We start from the raw sequence: 16494 nt of genomic DNA, 5'->3' as shown, positions 1-16494 counted from the left end.
CTGTGATCTAGTTGACTGGCAGAGAAGGTTCCAATAGATGAATGGTATACTCCTGGTCTACGACCCTATCTAATCAGTCTGATATTCCATTATGGTCTGCTCATCACATGCCCACCCAGCCCCCTCCCCTTGTACAGATATTCCATTATCCACAAGAAAGTACCCTTCAATTACAATTTGAAAATTTTCACTGATAATTATGTTAATTGCTGCACAAGGGAAACCAGAACATTGAGCCTAACTGATATGAATCAGGACACTAAAGCAGGCATACTAAAAAAAACTGGTTAAACAACATGACATATTGTACTCAAGACGTAATCACCCGGAGTCAATGAAATTTCCTCCTCCACTAACTCCCCAGTTCTACAGGTGGGAGGAAGCTACTGCAGCTCCAGATTCAAGAGCACTGGAACCAAAGCATCACGTTTCAAAGAAGATAATCAGCATAATGGATAATTGCAGCAGCTGGTTTCAATTGACAGCTTCGCCACCAAACTAGTTAAGACTATTCACTTAAGATGTGGAAAAAAACACTGCTGCATTTTCAACAGTGACAGTAATAATTAGGTAGAACCTCAGCGTCAGACTCCTTTTTTTAAAAGGAAGTTATTTTCTTATTTTTCTTCCCTTCCCCTCTCTGAAGTCTTCACTACACCATCTCGGTCTGAGTAAGAGGTCTATATCAAACACAGGGCAAGAGACAGGGGAGGGAGCAAGGAGTGAAGCCTCCAGCAAGACTTTTCGACACTCCCCAGGAATAGCCATCAATCTTTCTGAAGCAAAATGTACTTATTACATTTGTAATGATACTGCTTGTTCCTCGGAAACATAAGGATGAAATCAGGATGACTTGGAGAATGGGAGTGAATTTAAATTAGGATGGCTTTACCAGCCTTAAGCCCGAGAAAGCAAAATGTTGGTGGACATACTCTTGTCATTCCTGTACCTTAATGAAGTAGGCCAAAGCATGTTCCCCAAACCATGTTTTCTCAATTCCACATTTTTAACATTAAAACGACAGTAAATCCTTGAAGATTAAATCAAAAATAGGGTTTGTTAACAAAGTCAAATTGCAGAGGAAATGCTTCACTAGTCCACCAACATTCACAAACACTCAGCACATTAAGGAAAATAGTACAGGAATAGAGATGATGAAAACTCACATTTTACATATAAAAAAAACCAAAGGACCGTGGATCCTGGAAATCAGAAATAAATATAGAAACAAAACTGAAGAGGGGTCACTGGACCCAAAACGCTGACTCTGATTTCTCTCCACAGATACTGCCAGACCTGTTGTGTTCTTCCAGCAATTTCTGTTTCTGCTTGCAATTTATATATTGTGCTGTTGACATAAACTCGTGTGAATTACAACTTCCAAAAGGTCAACGTTAAAAAAAAGATTTCTTGGTGAGTTGGACCCTGTAGGATGAATCACAAAATGTTGGCCTGCAGGTGCAGCAGATAAATATGAAGGAAAATGGAATATATTCCTTTAGTGCTTTTGGGTGGAGGGGGGGGTCAAAAATAGGGAGGTTATAGTGCAGTTATCAGGTGATGGCGAGGCCATACCTGGAATGCCGTGTACAGTTTTGGTCTCCTTATTTGAGAAAGACATACTGGCACTGGAGGGGGCATACAGGAGGTTCCCTAGTTTGATTCCAGAGCCGAGAGTATTGGCTTTTAATGAGAGATGGAGTAGACTGTACTCATTGGAACTTAAATGAATGGGGGGTGGAAATCTTATAGAAACATATAAAATTACGAAGGGGACATATATGATAGAAGCAGGGAGATTGTTTCCATTGGAACTCAAACTAAGGGATATAGCCTCAAAATAAGGGGGAACAGATTTAGAACTGAGTTGAGGAGGAACTTCATCACCGAAACGATTGTGAATCTGTTGAATTCCCTCCCCAGTGAAGCAGTTGAGACTATTCAGTGAATGCTTTTTAAGGCAAACATTGATTTTTTAAACAGTAAAAGAATTAAGGATGATAGTGAGCAGCGGGTAAGTGGAGCTGGGTTCACAAAAAAATGTACTTATCATGACAGCTGGAGGAAGAGCACCTCATCTTCCGCCTAGGACACGACGACTGGAAGAAGAGCGCCTCATCTTCCGCCTAGGATCTCCACACACATCATTTACTGCATCCGCTGCACCCGATGTGGCCTCCTCTATATTGGGGAGACAGGCCGCCTACTTGCGGAATGTTTCGGAGAACACCTCTGGGACACCTGGACCAACCAACCCAACCACCCCGTGGCTCAACATTTCAACTCCCCCTCCCACTCCACCAAGGACATGCAGGTCCTTGGACTCCTCTATCGCCAGACCATTGCAACACAACGGCTGAAGGAGAGCGCCTCATCTTCCGCTTAGGAACCCTCCAACCACAAGGGGATGAACTCAGATTTTTCCAGTGTCCTCATTTCCCCTCCCCCCCACCTTGTCTCAGTCCCAACCCTCAAACTCAGTAGCACCTTCCTTACCTGCAATCTTCTTCCTGACCTCTCCGCCCCCACCCCCACCCCCACTCTGGCCTATTACCCTCACCTTAACCTTCTTCCACCTATCGCATTTCCAATGCCCTTCCCCCAAGTCCCTCCTCTCTACCTTTTATCTTAGCCTGCTTGGTACACTTTCCTCATTCCTGAAGAAGGGCTCATGCCTGAAACGTCGATTCTCCTGCTCCTTGGATGCTGCCTGACCTGCTGCACTTTTCCAGCAACACATTTTCAGCTCACAAAAAAATCAGGCTATGATCATATTGAATGGTGGAGAAGGTGCGATGGGCCGTTTGGCTTACTGCTGCTCCTATTTCTTATGTTCTTATATATTCCTACTTACCAGCAAAGTATAGGCTTCTTCACAGCCAGTAAGCTGGAGTTAGAGATGGAGGGTACAAAGCAGGCTGCCAACTCAGCCTGGAGTCTTGTTCTCTCTTTGGAGTTCAAACAGCAACTGACCTAGACTCCCAGAATTGCAAACTTATGCAATTCAACAAGCTTCAATTTCAATCATGCAACAAGGAGAGGCATTTCCGTGCTGATGACCCATCTTGGGGGCTAACTGAAAGGTAATGACAGTGTAGCTTTACCTCCTCCATCAAGAATTTCCATTGCAAGGTGACAAGGTAACAAAAACAGAAATTGCTGGAAGAGTCTAGCAGGTCTGGCAGCCTCCATGGAGAGAAATAAGGGTTAATGTTTCAGGTCGAGTGATCCTTCCTCAGTTCTGTTTTTGTTTCTGATTTACAGCATCCACAGTTATTTTTGTTTCAATTCTTCTGCAATTTTGATTGTTGGCTGAATTGGGAGAAGAACTGTTTTATAAACTAAGGATTGTTGGAGATGTACTGCACTTTTTAAAAGCAAGGAACCTGACACTTATTGAAAGTACTATTTGCACAGACGCTTGTCCAAGCAATAATGGAAGCCTAGTTTACAAAAGAGCTGGAGATGATGGGTGTGTAGGATTGGAGCTTTCACCAGCCACAAGTAATTGGTCTATGGACCAGTGACCCAGTTATCAATGACAATGACAAAGACCTTTCGCCTGCCAAAAACTATGTGACTGGCTCCCAGGCAGGTGAATGGCTTGGGATGTGAAAGTTTTGGCAGAAATAATGTTAGGGGGAGAAGGAGCTATTTTCATTCAACGGTAAAAAGCATCTGCAGCCTGAAGACAGCCAGTCTATTTCCCTTTCTCAATCGCTGTAAAGTGTGACTATTAGTTGCTAAGTTTAAAGCTTTTGTAAGTGGGAGCCAGTCACCATGTTTCACCTGCAAACTGGTGAAAGTATCTGTCGAAGGAAAATCAAAAAGCAGTGTTCTAAATCAGCAAAAAAATAATTTCAGTAAACCTTTTGGACAGAGACCACTGAACTGCCCTTTCTGGTGCCTGGCCTTCCATTAAGCCGACAAGTTCATAATTGTTTACCTATGATAAGAATAATTACAAGTTATTACAAGTAAATAGTCATCCTTGCTAAGTGCAGAAATCTGGTTTGTGCTTTCTGCCAACCTGATCTGAAAAAGAGAGAAACTGGAGAACTTTGCATAACTTTCAAACCTTTGCACATTTGTGACAACTCTGGGAATAGTAGGACTTTATTCATTGTGCTATCCTAGTGAGGCATAGTTTCCTTTGGGATTTCTCTTCATGCCTCCTGACTATGACCTATGGTGTCATAATCCTTTTTCAAAGATTAAGGCAAAATTATATATCCTGGGCAGGGAGAGGCAATAATTATGCTGAACTCTGCTTGGAAACTGGCCCATGTGATTTGGTCCCCAATGGGATACAGGGCTGTAATGAAACTCATAAAATGTCAAGTGTCAGCTTTCATACCTTAATGCTGGAAACAAACTCTTAGCCTCAGTCAGACTTTGAAATTTTGAGGTAAAGACTAAAAATAGCACTGTTGTGCAAATGGAGGAGAGACCATTTCTGTGTTAACTAGCAAGCAAAAGGTGTGAGAACAGATTTCCTGTTTGAAGAGATAGAATTTGTAGATACTAAGCAGTCGACCCAAATTCAGGAGATTTTGCAAAATGTCTTTGAAAAATGACTATGGAAGACACATCCTGATGTAACAGGGGAACACAACCTGTTGGATTTGCGGGAGGAATGTCAAGGTTGCATATCTGCTGAGAGTGCACTATGATGTAAAAAGGGTAGTGTGACATTTTTGTGAATTAATTAATAGGGAAAATACTTCCTCCATAGTTTAATATATTAATTGCTTCCAGAGCAATGCTTAGTTTTTGGAGGAAGTCTCAACCAGAGTGCATGGAGGGGAACCAGTGGATGTCATAGAGAGTCATAGAGTCCTACGCATGGAGACAGGCTCTTCGGCCCAAACTGGTCCACGCTGACCAAAATGTTTCCCTGCACTTGGCCTATATCCTTCTAAACCTCTCCTATCCATATATCTTTTAAGTGTTGTTAATGTACCTGCCTCAACCAGTTCTGCTGGCAGCTCATTCCGTATGCCTACCACCCTCTGTATAAAAAACGTTGCCCCTCAGGTTCCATTTTATTCTTTCCCCTCTAACCTTAAACTGATGCTCTCTAGTCCTCGATTCCGCAATCCTGGGAATAAGACTAGTGCATTCACCCTATCCATGATCTTATACACCTCTACAAGATCCCCCCTCAGTCTCCTACATTCTAAAGAAAAAAGTCCGAGCTTGTCCAACCTCTTCCTATAATTCACATCTTTGAGTCCTGGCAACATCCTTGTAAATTTCTTCTGCATTCTTGCCAGTTTAATAACATCCTCCCTTTAACAAACTGAACAAAATACTCCAAGTGCGGCCTCACCAATGTCCTGTACAACTGCAACATAACTTCTCAACTTCTATACTCAATGCCCTGACTAATGAAGGACACTGTGCCAAAAGCCTTCCTCACTGCCCTGTCTACCTGTGACTCGAAAGTCCCTCTGTTTCACTACACTCCTTAAGGCCCTACCATTCACCATAAAATCCTACTTTGATTTGACTTTCCAAAATGCAAGAACTCACACTTATCTCTATTAAACTCCATTTGCCATTTCTCAGCCCACTTCCCCAGCTGATCAAGGTCCTGCTGCAATTTCTGATAACCTTCCTCACTGTCCACGATACCACCTATTTTAGTGTGTTCTGCAAACTTACTAATCTTGCCTTGTTCATTCTCATCCAAATCATTGACATTGATAACAAACAGCAATGGGTCCAGCACCGATGCCTGAGGCACTCCAACAGTCACAGGCCTCCAGTCCTACAAGCATCCTTCCACTATTACCCTCTGCTTCCCACCATCAAGCCAACCTTTAGAAGGCATTCAACATGGTACCTCACAAAAGGTTAAATAATAGGATGAGAGTCCACAGAGTTAAAGGTGATACATTGGCCTGGATAGAGAATTAGTTAATGGCCAGGATAGAAATGGGGAGAAGGGGGTTCTTTCTCAGGTTTATGACCTGTAACCAGTGAGGTTCCACAGGGCGAAGTGCTAGAACCAAAACTGCTTACAATATATATATTAATGACCTGGAGGAAGGAAGCAAATGTTTGTAGCCAAAGTTTTAGACAGTACAAAAAAGGCAAGTTGCAAGGGGGCTACAAATGGCTCACGAGAGGTACTGATAAAGATTACACAAGTATGCAATAAATTGGCAAAAGATGTATGATGTGCAAAAATGTGAAGTTGTTTATTTGGAAAGGAGAACAAATTAACAGTATTATTTAGATGGAGAAAACCTGCAGACTTGTAGGTGCTTGTGCATGAAACACAGCAAGTGCAGCAGGTAATCAGAAAGGCTGATGGAATGTTGGCCTTTACTTCAAGGGGGTTGGTGTTTAAGAGTAGGGAAATCTTACTGCAATTGTACAAGGTGCTGGTGAGACTACAACTGAAATACTCAAATACATCTTGAGCAGTTTTGGTCCCCTTATTTAAGGAATATTATAATTTCTTTGGAGACAGTTCAAAGAAGGTTCACTAGGATGATCCACACTATGGTGGGATTATTTTATGATCAAAAGATAAACGGGTTGGGACAATTCATAGGAATTTAGAATCATGAAAGCTAATCTCACTGAAACATGTCAGATTCTCAAGGGGCTTGATAGAGTAAATGCTGAGAGGACGTTTCCCCTCATGGTAGAGTCTGGGATAAGAGGGCATAATCCCAAAATAAAGGGATGACATTTTAAGACTGAGATGAGGAGGAATTTCTTCTTTCAGAGGGTTGACAGTCTTTGGAACTCTTTGCCATGGAGAGATTTGGGGGCAGAGACCTTGTGGACAGCTGAAAATAATACAAGTCTTCATCAGTAGGGGAATCAAAGGTTCTGGGGAAAGGGCAGGAAAGTGGATAAGAGAAATGTTGGATCAACCATGATCCTACTGATTGGTGGAGCAGGCTCGATGGGCCAAATGGCCTACTCCTGTTCATATTTCTTATGGTCTTATGAATATTGATTTTAGTTTGCTTGCTATAGTGCAAGTCTTAAAACGTGAAATCACATCTTGTGATTCTTTACCTTGGCTAGGGGCAAATTTATATTCCTTTATAAAAGTTAGTGGACGCTACAGGACTGCAACAATACCACGAATCAAATGCAACCAAAAAGCAACCAACCATGAACTTCAAGATGCGAAGGCATGAAATAGGAATTCTGTTCGCAGAAAATCCAAAAGTTTCAAAAGCAATAAACAAAAAAGATTAATTTAGATTTACCAATTACAATATCATAACTTTTCCCTCACTTCGTTATTAAAAGAAAATCTTGCATTCTGACTAGTAAATCACAAGATACTTTTCTGTCTTATCAGCATGAAATACAGAGAAACCCTAGAATATAAACTGGCTAATTAAGACTAGAGACCAGGAATGCAGTGCACCAAGGTGCAAGGCAAAATGAGTTCCTGAAGTTAGTTAGCTAACCCTTCAGGAGGCGATAATGAACAAAACATTAGATATGAGTATTTATAGTATCTGTTCCCAACTGGAATGCATATTACTATGAGTGTGTTGATTTTAAAATGTCTTCAGAGATAGCTTGAGAGAACATTAAAATCATCTGTTGAGAAGAGGGTGGATCAGCATGACTCTTGTTTAAATCACAAAACGTGAGAGTCAGATTGCTTGACTAAGCACAATATATACCAATAACACTGATCTCTGTAATATCTATTTATTCAACTATGCATGATGCCTGATAAGACTATCAAATTTGTTACAATATAAGAAACTTTTCTGAATAAAGAATATTACGCTTCAGATACTTAATGAGAGAATAAAGCCATTAGATTCCATGGTTTTGAACAAATAAAACAACTTTACATTACAAGATTAGAAAAGTAACAAGTATACTCTAATATCTTGAATTAATAAATAAGCCGTGCTCCACAGCTGGTAAGACAGAGCTCATATCTTCCAGCAACCCATCCAGCCATTAGGTGAGACTGAGTCAAACAAGTCTTGAAAAAAATTTGCCTTCTTTGCAACTTACTCCAATTTTTCACTTTAAGATCTAGTCGACAGACTTCCTCAAAACTGCTCCATCACAATTTGTCTCAATAACTGAACTCATCTTGGTGATTCAATCTCCTCCCATGCTGGCATGCCCTGAAATTCCCAAGGATGCTCACAAACGCATATTGCAGCACATTTCAGCTTCTTGCCAAGCTACCTTCATCAAGCTGGTGATGTATCTGGGTTTCCATGAGCTGCTAGACGCAGCATCACGTGTTCTTTTTTTCCAGCTGAACTGGTCTGCTTCTGAAACTGTGTCCCACTGTTCCAGCAAAATTACACTCCCATGACAAAACACAGGCAGAGTCCCAGCTTCCTCTGCCACATTGTTGCCAACAACTGCTCACCTCACAGCTACACAATTTTCTCTCCAAGATCACCTTCCACCATGCTTTATACAGCTGCACTGCAGTATCCAATCACTGGCACAGTTCCAGCTATGCAGTGGCTCAGCATAGCCCCACTGCATATAGCTGGCTACGGGTAACATTTTAACAATATGGAGTCACTGCCTCTCACTACATTTCATTGACAAACTAATTAACCACAGAAGCATTGCTCACTGACCTCAAAAGAATGAGTTATCTCTCACTGACTCTGCAACTAGCCCTATCCTTGCTTCCAGGTGGGATCAAATGTAATCAGCGTTAGAGTCATGGAGTCATACAGCACAGAAACAGACCCTTCAGTTCAACTCATCCGTGCCGAGCATGTTTCCTCAGCTAAACTAGTCCCATTTGCCTGTGTTTGGCCCATATCCCTCAAAACCTTTCCTATTCATGTCCAAACCTGTCCAAATGTTTTTTTAAGTGTTGTAACAGTACCCGCCTCTACCACTTTCTCTGGCAGTTCATATGCTTACATGTTACCATCTCCACAATACATCTTCTGCAGCACATCATTGTTGCAATGACCATCTTTTGGTTAGTTGTGTCACTCAACAAATTCAGGAATTTGGTTCAAACTCAGAATTCGGAGAAACCCAGCAGTTCTGGTAGCATCTCATTTATTCATTTTGGGACGTGGGTGTTGCTAGCTGGGCCAGCATTTATTGCCCATCCTGAGATGCCCTTGAGAAGGTGGTAGTGAGCTGCCTTCTTGAACCGCTGCAGTGCAACTGCTGTGGGTAGACCCACAATGTTATTAGGGAGGGATTCTGGATTTTGACCCAGTGACAGTGAAGGAACGGTAGTGTGTTTCTAAGTCAGGTTAGGGAACTTGAAGGTGGTGGTGTTCCCATATTTCTGCTACCCTTGTCCTTCTAGATGGACGTGGTCGTGGCTTTGAAAGGAGCTGTCTGAGGATCTCTGATGAATTTCTGCAGGGCATCTCATTGATAGTACACACTGCTGCTATTGAGTGTCAGTGGTGGAGGGAGTGGATGCTTGTGGATGTCATGTCGATCAAATGGGCTGCTTTGTCCTGAATGGGGTCAAACTTCTTGAGTGTCGTTGGGGCTGTGCCCATCCAAGCAACAGGAAGAGAAAAGAAGAATTAACATTCCTAGTCTGGGATGACTCTCTTCAGAACTGTCTTCTCTAACTATTCTAAGTCCATCTCCAGCACTTAATCCATAGTCTTGTATGCCTTTACTTCGCAAGTACACATCTAAAAGTTTCTTAAATGTTATGAGGGTTTCTAGCCTCTACCATCCTTACAGGCACCGAGATCCAGATTCCTAACATTGATCTTTCCACCAAGGGAAAAATTCCTTCCTATTTACCCCATCTATGCTCCTCATAACTTAATGCATCTCAATCATGCCCCCACTCAGTCTCCTCTGTTCAAAACAAAACAACCTCAGTCTGTCCAATCTCTCTTCCTCACCAAAACTTTCCAGCCCAGGCAACATCCTGGGAGATAGGAACATGGCAGCATTTTCCCAGCTCCCATCAGTCTGAGGAAGCACCTGAAACATTAACACTGATTTCGCTCCACAGATGCTGCCAGACCTGCTGAGCTTTTCCAACAACTCCTGTTTTGAGATTTCAGAATTATCCAGAATAGCAGGAAGGATGGACAATTAACAGCCCAGTGACCAACCAACCAAATACGTGAATAAATGCAAAATACTGCTGATGCTGGAAATCTGAAACCAACACAGAGACACCATCCATTTTCCTTTTGAAATCCACAACTGGCTCGGAATTGTATCATCCACCACACTCCCAGGCAGTTCACTGCAGATCCGATCGGCATGATGCAAGGAAAGTATTCATTCTTTCTCATTTCATCATTTTGTTTTTGCCATTCACATTATATCAGTATTCTCCAATTCTTGGTTCTTCCAACTGGGAAGACATTTTTCCCTCTATCGAGACCAGTACTTCCCAATCTATTCTCCAAGTTAAGCCCATTTTAACAAGTGGAAAAACTAATGAGATCCCAGAGACCACAAAAAAAAAGCAATATAATAGCATCGTAATAATTCAGTATATAATTGCTGAAGACAAGATGATAGACTCTGGAGTTCAACTGTGCACTGAATATACAAATGAGGTGTCATCCAACATTACAGGGAGGAGTATTACAGAGAGCACAAACATAAAGCCTCAGGATTTGCTCCACTGGAGAGTCATTTAGATCTTAAACAAAAGATACCAGCCAATGAATATTAGCTCCGCCCCACCCCTGCATAAAGGCACCTTTGAAGACTCTGAGAAACAGATGAGGAAGACATCAGCTTCAAACCCTGACTGAGAGTTAGTTGGTGATCAGAGCAGTGACTGAAGCATTTCAAGGATAGACCAGGGGCAAAAAGTAAGCCATGTTTTTCTGAACATTATAACGATATCATGACCCACAAGTCATGGCTTGCTAATGTTACTTGCTGTAGGCAAACAGCCTAGCTACAGCCATCATTATGGCACACTTGAGCATATTTACTTATCTAATACATTGAAACACAGAAATAACAAAGAATTAATAAGCTGCAGAGAAGTAAGATATTTGTCGGAGCAAATATAACAAATCTTACCATGCAGCTTGGTTAGTTCCACATTTATTATGGGTCACTGAGTATTAGGACACCTTGCTTCAACTTGTTTGCATTAACATCGTACTTTCAAATGATAATTCTGTCTTTCACTGGTATTGCCTTTTAAAAGGACACTAACCTTTTGCGTTTTACAGCTCCAGCTAACAGCTTTGCTTGAGAGAACTTGCTCTTGTTTTCTGCTGGTTTAGCAGCTGCTTTCTTCTCAGTATCTTTTTTGGAGTCAGTATTTGCTGCAAGTTTTGTGCGGGCACTGTTAGTTCTCTGTTAAGGATCAAACAAATTATTCAGTGCCAATTCTGGACAACATTTCTGGGAATTTTAACAGCTTGTACTCCAAAAGTTCAGAAGAAATTGGAACAACTGGCTTTTCAGCCTTGATGTAACTGAATATGGAAAACTAAAAATGAGTACACTATATAGAAATGCTAAACCTAAAACTATTGCAAACAAAGGCAAAATAGGAATTGAAACACAGGTTCCAGCTGTAAAAATACAAATTGAGGAATGGTCATTACTAAAAGTTCGTGAATACAAAGTACAACAAAATACTCTGGATGTTGAACATCTGACATGAAAACAGAAAATACTAGAAACAAACAACAGGTCAGATAGTATCTGTGAAGTCAAAGGCACAGTTGATATGCAGAATTAATGCATATTTTTGAGGTGTGCGTGGTCGGTCACATTTGATCAGGTCCAAGTGAGCAGGGTGGAGATGGAGCTGCTTTCCTCCAATCAAGTCTGGGCCTAAAAGGCTTTACTCCACTGCCATTGGTATTCAATTAATCGTAGACTCGAAGTCCCGTTTCAATTGCTATGGCGTGAAGTAGGGTGAGATGGGGTCTTCCAATGTGCTTGGGCATCTATGCCTGATTGAGGGACTGAGCATTAGGGAGCAGAGATCCTGCAAGAAGCCACCCTCTTCCCCTTACCAGTGAACCCTACTCCTTATCCTCATGGGTGCTTAATGCAAGGTACAAAACTGCCCAGATAAGTGTCTGACTGGAATGCAATAAATTTAGGCTTCCAGAGAAAAGTGATGTGGATCTCCCAATGACTCTCCAACTGGTAAACATGACACACATTAAATCTCAGCAAATGATTGCCTTTCCTTAAAACTGGCCAGACCCCAAATGAAAACTCAGTGTCTGTTCACACAAATAATGGCTTGTTGGGTTTTTCTAGCACTTTCTATTCGAAACACAGAATTGGTTTAAATATTGTCACCATCTCAGAAATATCCAGATCAAGCAGCTCATGACGTCTCAGTGTGCAATGATGATTTGTCACCAGTGCTGCTATTTAATATTCTAGCTAATGGCCTGCTTAACCTCAACAGCTAAACATGCATCAAGAAAGATGGATCAATCGATATCAACCATCCCAATCAATACTTTCTAAAGATGTCAACAACTACTGATAGATTGGTTGTTAACAAGATGTTAACAAATGTTTGGTGCATTCCATAGCTTTTTCAAGTTGCTAAAGTCAAAACGGTGTGGTGCGGCTGACCGTAAAAGCCATTTCCTTACTTGAAAGCTTCTACATCAGACAGGTGATCAATGATACGGTGATGGAGTACAGTTTTCTTGTGGCATTGAACATTGCCAGGTAAATATGCAGAGGCTACACAGAGAAGGACAAGCTGCCAGAAGAGTGAGGAGGAAGAGGAGCACAGATTGCAGGAGTGTTCTGACTTCCTGGGAGCCTCTTTGCACATTTGTATCTACTCAAACAGTGGCAGCGATCTGAGCTACCAATGCAGCACCCAACATTAGGTGGATGTTGCTTGTGCTGCAATGCAAGATGAGGCATGGTTTATCAGGTGCTGTTTCATTCATCAGGCAGAACTATGCTTGTGGAGTTGGCCACCATTCACATGCCTCAATGAATGGGATCCATATTATGTGGTAATCCCCATGTCAAGTTGGTGCTGGACTCCTGCGTGCTTTGACATTAACTGAATTCTTCATCTGAGTTCTCTACAGGCATGACCCTTTACCAAACAAACACCAATGCCTACCCTTGCATTAGCTGTAGCCATTTATGCATAGTGTCTCATCACACGCAAATCTCACTTTGTATGCAATATCTACAATATTAGTATCTGAGCTGGTAGCTGAGCATGTGAGATCAAGTTATGATGCAGCTTCCCTAATGCAATCTTAAAGCTGTAAAATGCAACAAACAGCCCACACACAACAAAGGGAAATTACAGGGAACATTGGGTTTCAATCCTGCCACTGGCCAGGCTGTAGCAAGGTCACTTCGGAAAACAGTCAGTACTGTATCCTCCCTTGGGGTCAAGATGAGCAAGACTGCTTTGTACCCATCCAGTGAGTGCATGCTGTCTCTCGTTGTGCACTTTCGCTCTTGCAAAAAAGAGGAATGTGAACCTTGTGGAATCATTTTGGCTGTCATGGCCATCATGGTCGAATAGCTGTCAGTATCTGCAAGTTAAAAACAATGACTGCAGATGCTGAAAACCAAATACTGGATTAGTGGTGCTGGAAGAGCACAGCAGTTCAGGCAGCATCCAACGAGCAGCGAAATCGACGTTTCGGGCAAAAGCCCTTCATCAGGAATAAAAGCAAGTTGTACGGTATGGGTATATGCCATGCAACAGTGTGTATGAGGGTGAGGTATAGCATATGAACATCAGCTACAAATCCTGGTTGCTGGAGGCTGATGGTTGATGGGTGATGGGGGTGTGATGAATTGAATGGTGTCTGAAGCTAGTGTTGCAATTGGATGCATATGGCATTTGAGAATGCATTTCCTGATCTTGTCAATTCTTTTGAGGTAATTGAATGTCTTCACTGCAACATGGTCTTCGATGCTGAACTCCTGGTACTGATCCTCACAACGAACTGCTTTTTAAACCATGCATTTAGACCACTGAAGATACAGGGCATTATTCTTCCTTTCTACCTGTGTAGTGCCATTCTGCAGGCCAGCTTCATTTCTGTTCCACCTCACGCACTGAAAAGGAGGCCAAGCTACTCTCAGCATCATCAAAAAAGTTAAAGATTGTATACAAAGTTGCAAAGTCCAAAATTTACCTGTTAGGTAAACTCAAGTTCATGGAAAACAGAGACTGTGTTTCGCTATTTACTATTTATTACGAGCTGATTGACTCTAACCACAGAAAAGCATATATAACCTGTATATATACAACTCTACTAGTTAAAACTTGAATCCCTTTCGAAAATCATACTGCACAGGCATACAGATGAAAAACATTACTATCATGGGTAGAGAGCAAAAAAATCATACAGAGGAAACTATTCGATAGCACCAGTCTCAGAACTTGATGCACCAGTCTCAATCTTATTTTCATACATCCTTCAGTTCTTTGATCTTTTCCTTCAGGTTCTTTCGCTTCTTCACAGAAGGCACAGAGTGACTCATTCACAAATGATAAAGTCTCTGAGTTATTGGTTAAACACAACTGCTGACAGCAACTGTTGGGAGAAAATAAACTGCCTTTCTTCATGCTATAGGTATCTTGCTAGAGAGCAAGGCACACCATCTCTCTTTCCAGTAGTTCAAAGGCTTCTGACAACATCATTTACACCCAGAAGCTGTTCAGCTACCCAGATGCCAATCAGATTGATAACCATTGGCATCCACAACTGGTCACAACTCCAAAGACCAAGTACCAACTTGTTGACAGCCAAATCTCACTTTGTACACAGACCCCTGGAGCAGTCATGTACAAAAACCACTCCCACCCTGCATCCCCAACCCCATTGCTTCAACAAAGTTGCAGTATACTCACCACACAAGTGAGATTCCATAAACACCTTTTTTTAAAACTGCAGCAATTCTTTCCTCAGTTCTTTGTGGTCCTTTTACCAATTCAGTCCATACGCAAAAAAAAAGTAAAATGAAACAATACGGTCTTTACACTTTCTGCAAGATTCCCAGCGTCTGCTCTAGCCACTAAATACCTGAGCACTTCAAGAGATGCAGTGAAGTTTTCTGAAGTACCAGGTTGGTTTGATTTTATATTTTTTGCTGACGCACTGCAGGCAATGGGCAACACAATTCAGCAACCAAGTTATGGCAAGTGTCATGGACTGTGCCATCAAACAGCACTTGCTCAGCAATAATGTGCTCAGCCTGCTTGCCAGATCCTCTCAGTTCCTGACCTCAAACATGAACAAAAAGCACTGAAATCTATAAGGGAGGTGAGAATGACTGCCATTGACATCAGGGTAGCACTCAGACAAGTAAAGCGTCAGACAGACCTAACAAAGCTGAAGTCAATATGGTTCCAGGACAGCCTTCATTTCACAAAATTCACTTCTTTTATTAAAATGAAAGCTATCAGATAATAAAATCTTTACTTCAACTTTTCTCAATAGTTGAATGGAGTTGCATAAAATGTGCAGCAAATGGGCAGGCCATCTGAACCAACCATTTCACATTGGCAGTTTTGCCCCAGATAGATCTCTTCTCACTCATCAAATCCCATCAACATATACTTCTCTATTCCTTTCTCCCTAATGGGTTTAACTAGCTTCAATTTTAAATATCCCGGTGTATTTGAGACAACTATTTCTTGTGTTAGCAAGTTCTACTTTCTTACTCGCTACATAAATAAGTTTCTTCAGTGTTTCCTGCTGGACTATCTTCTACTATGTCACAAGGTTTGCTCTCACCTACAATTAGAAAATTCTTCTTGCCCCTCATTCTGATTCCAATCTGCATTTTACTGGTTATTTCCAGATCTGTTCTGCTGCAAATCTCCAGATTCTTTTCTTTTTACATCTTGTGACTCTGTACCCAAGATTGAGAACAAAGCTGGAGGATTTGTTGTGGCGTCACCTAAGGCAGTTCACCAATACAGCATGTAACTTGACTGCTGTCCCACCACTGCCAAATGACAAAGTTTTCTCAGTATCTTGGAAGCAGTTCAGAACTACAAAATTTAAATTGCATTTTATTTTACTCACGAGGTTTCCATGCCTATTTATTATCCAATGTCTAAACACTAAACAGCAGTAGATGTGATCTATATGGACTTCAGTAAGGCGTTCGACAAGGTTCCCCATGGGAGACTGATTAGCAAGGTTACACAGGGAGAACTAGCCATTTGGATACAGAACTGGCTCAAAGGTAGAAGACAGAGGGTGGTGGTGGAGGGTTGTTTTTCAGACTGGAGGCCTGTGACCAGTGGAGTGCCACAAGGATCGGTGCTGGGCCCTCTACTTTTTGTCATTTACATAAATGATTTGGATGCGAGCATAACAGGTACAGTTAGTAAGTTTGCAGATGACACCAAAATTGGAGGTGTAGTGGACAGCGAAGAGGGTTACCTCCGATTACAACAGGATCTGGACCAGATGGGCCAATGGGCTGAGAACTGGCAGATGGAGATTAATTCAGATAAATACGAGGTGCTGCATTTTGGGAAAGCAAATCTTAGCAGGACTTATACACTTCATGGAAAGG

At 41.7% G+C, this 16494-nt stretch overlaps 1 protein-coding gene across 1 annotated transcript in view; it reads right to left on the bottom strand.

Annotated features, from left to right (window-relative positions):
* Positions 1-16494, bottom strand: part of psme3ip1 (proteasome activator subunit 3 interacting protein 1) — a 94042-nt gene that overhangs the window by 22534 nt on the left and 55014 nt on the right. Inside the window, exon 5 of the mRNA XM_072547501.1 lies at positions 11153-11286. Within this exon, the coding sequence (XP_072403602.1) occupies positions 11153-11286 (134 nt within the window). The remainder of the gene's footprint in view (positions 1-11152; positions 11287-16494) is intronic.

This window comes from Chiloscyllium punctatum, chromosome 26 (assembly GCF_047496795.1).
Source record: "Chiloscyllium punctatum isolate Juve2018m chromosome 26, sChiPun1.3, whole genome shotgun sequence".
NCBI lineage: Eukaryota > Metazoa > Chordata > Chondrichthyes > Orectolobiformes > Hemiscylliidae > Chiloscyllium > Chiloscyllium punctatum.
The sequence above is the reverse complement of the archived record's forward strand: the minus strand, read 5'-3'. Positions and strand labels throughout refer to the sequence as shown.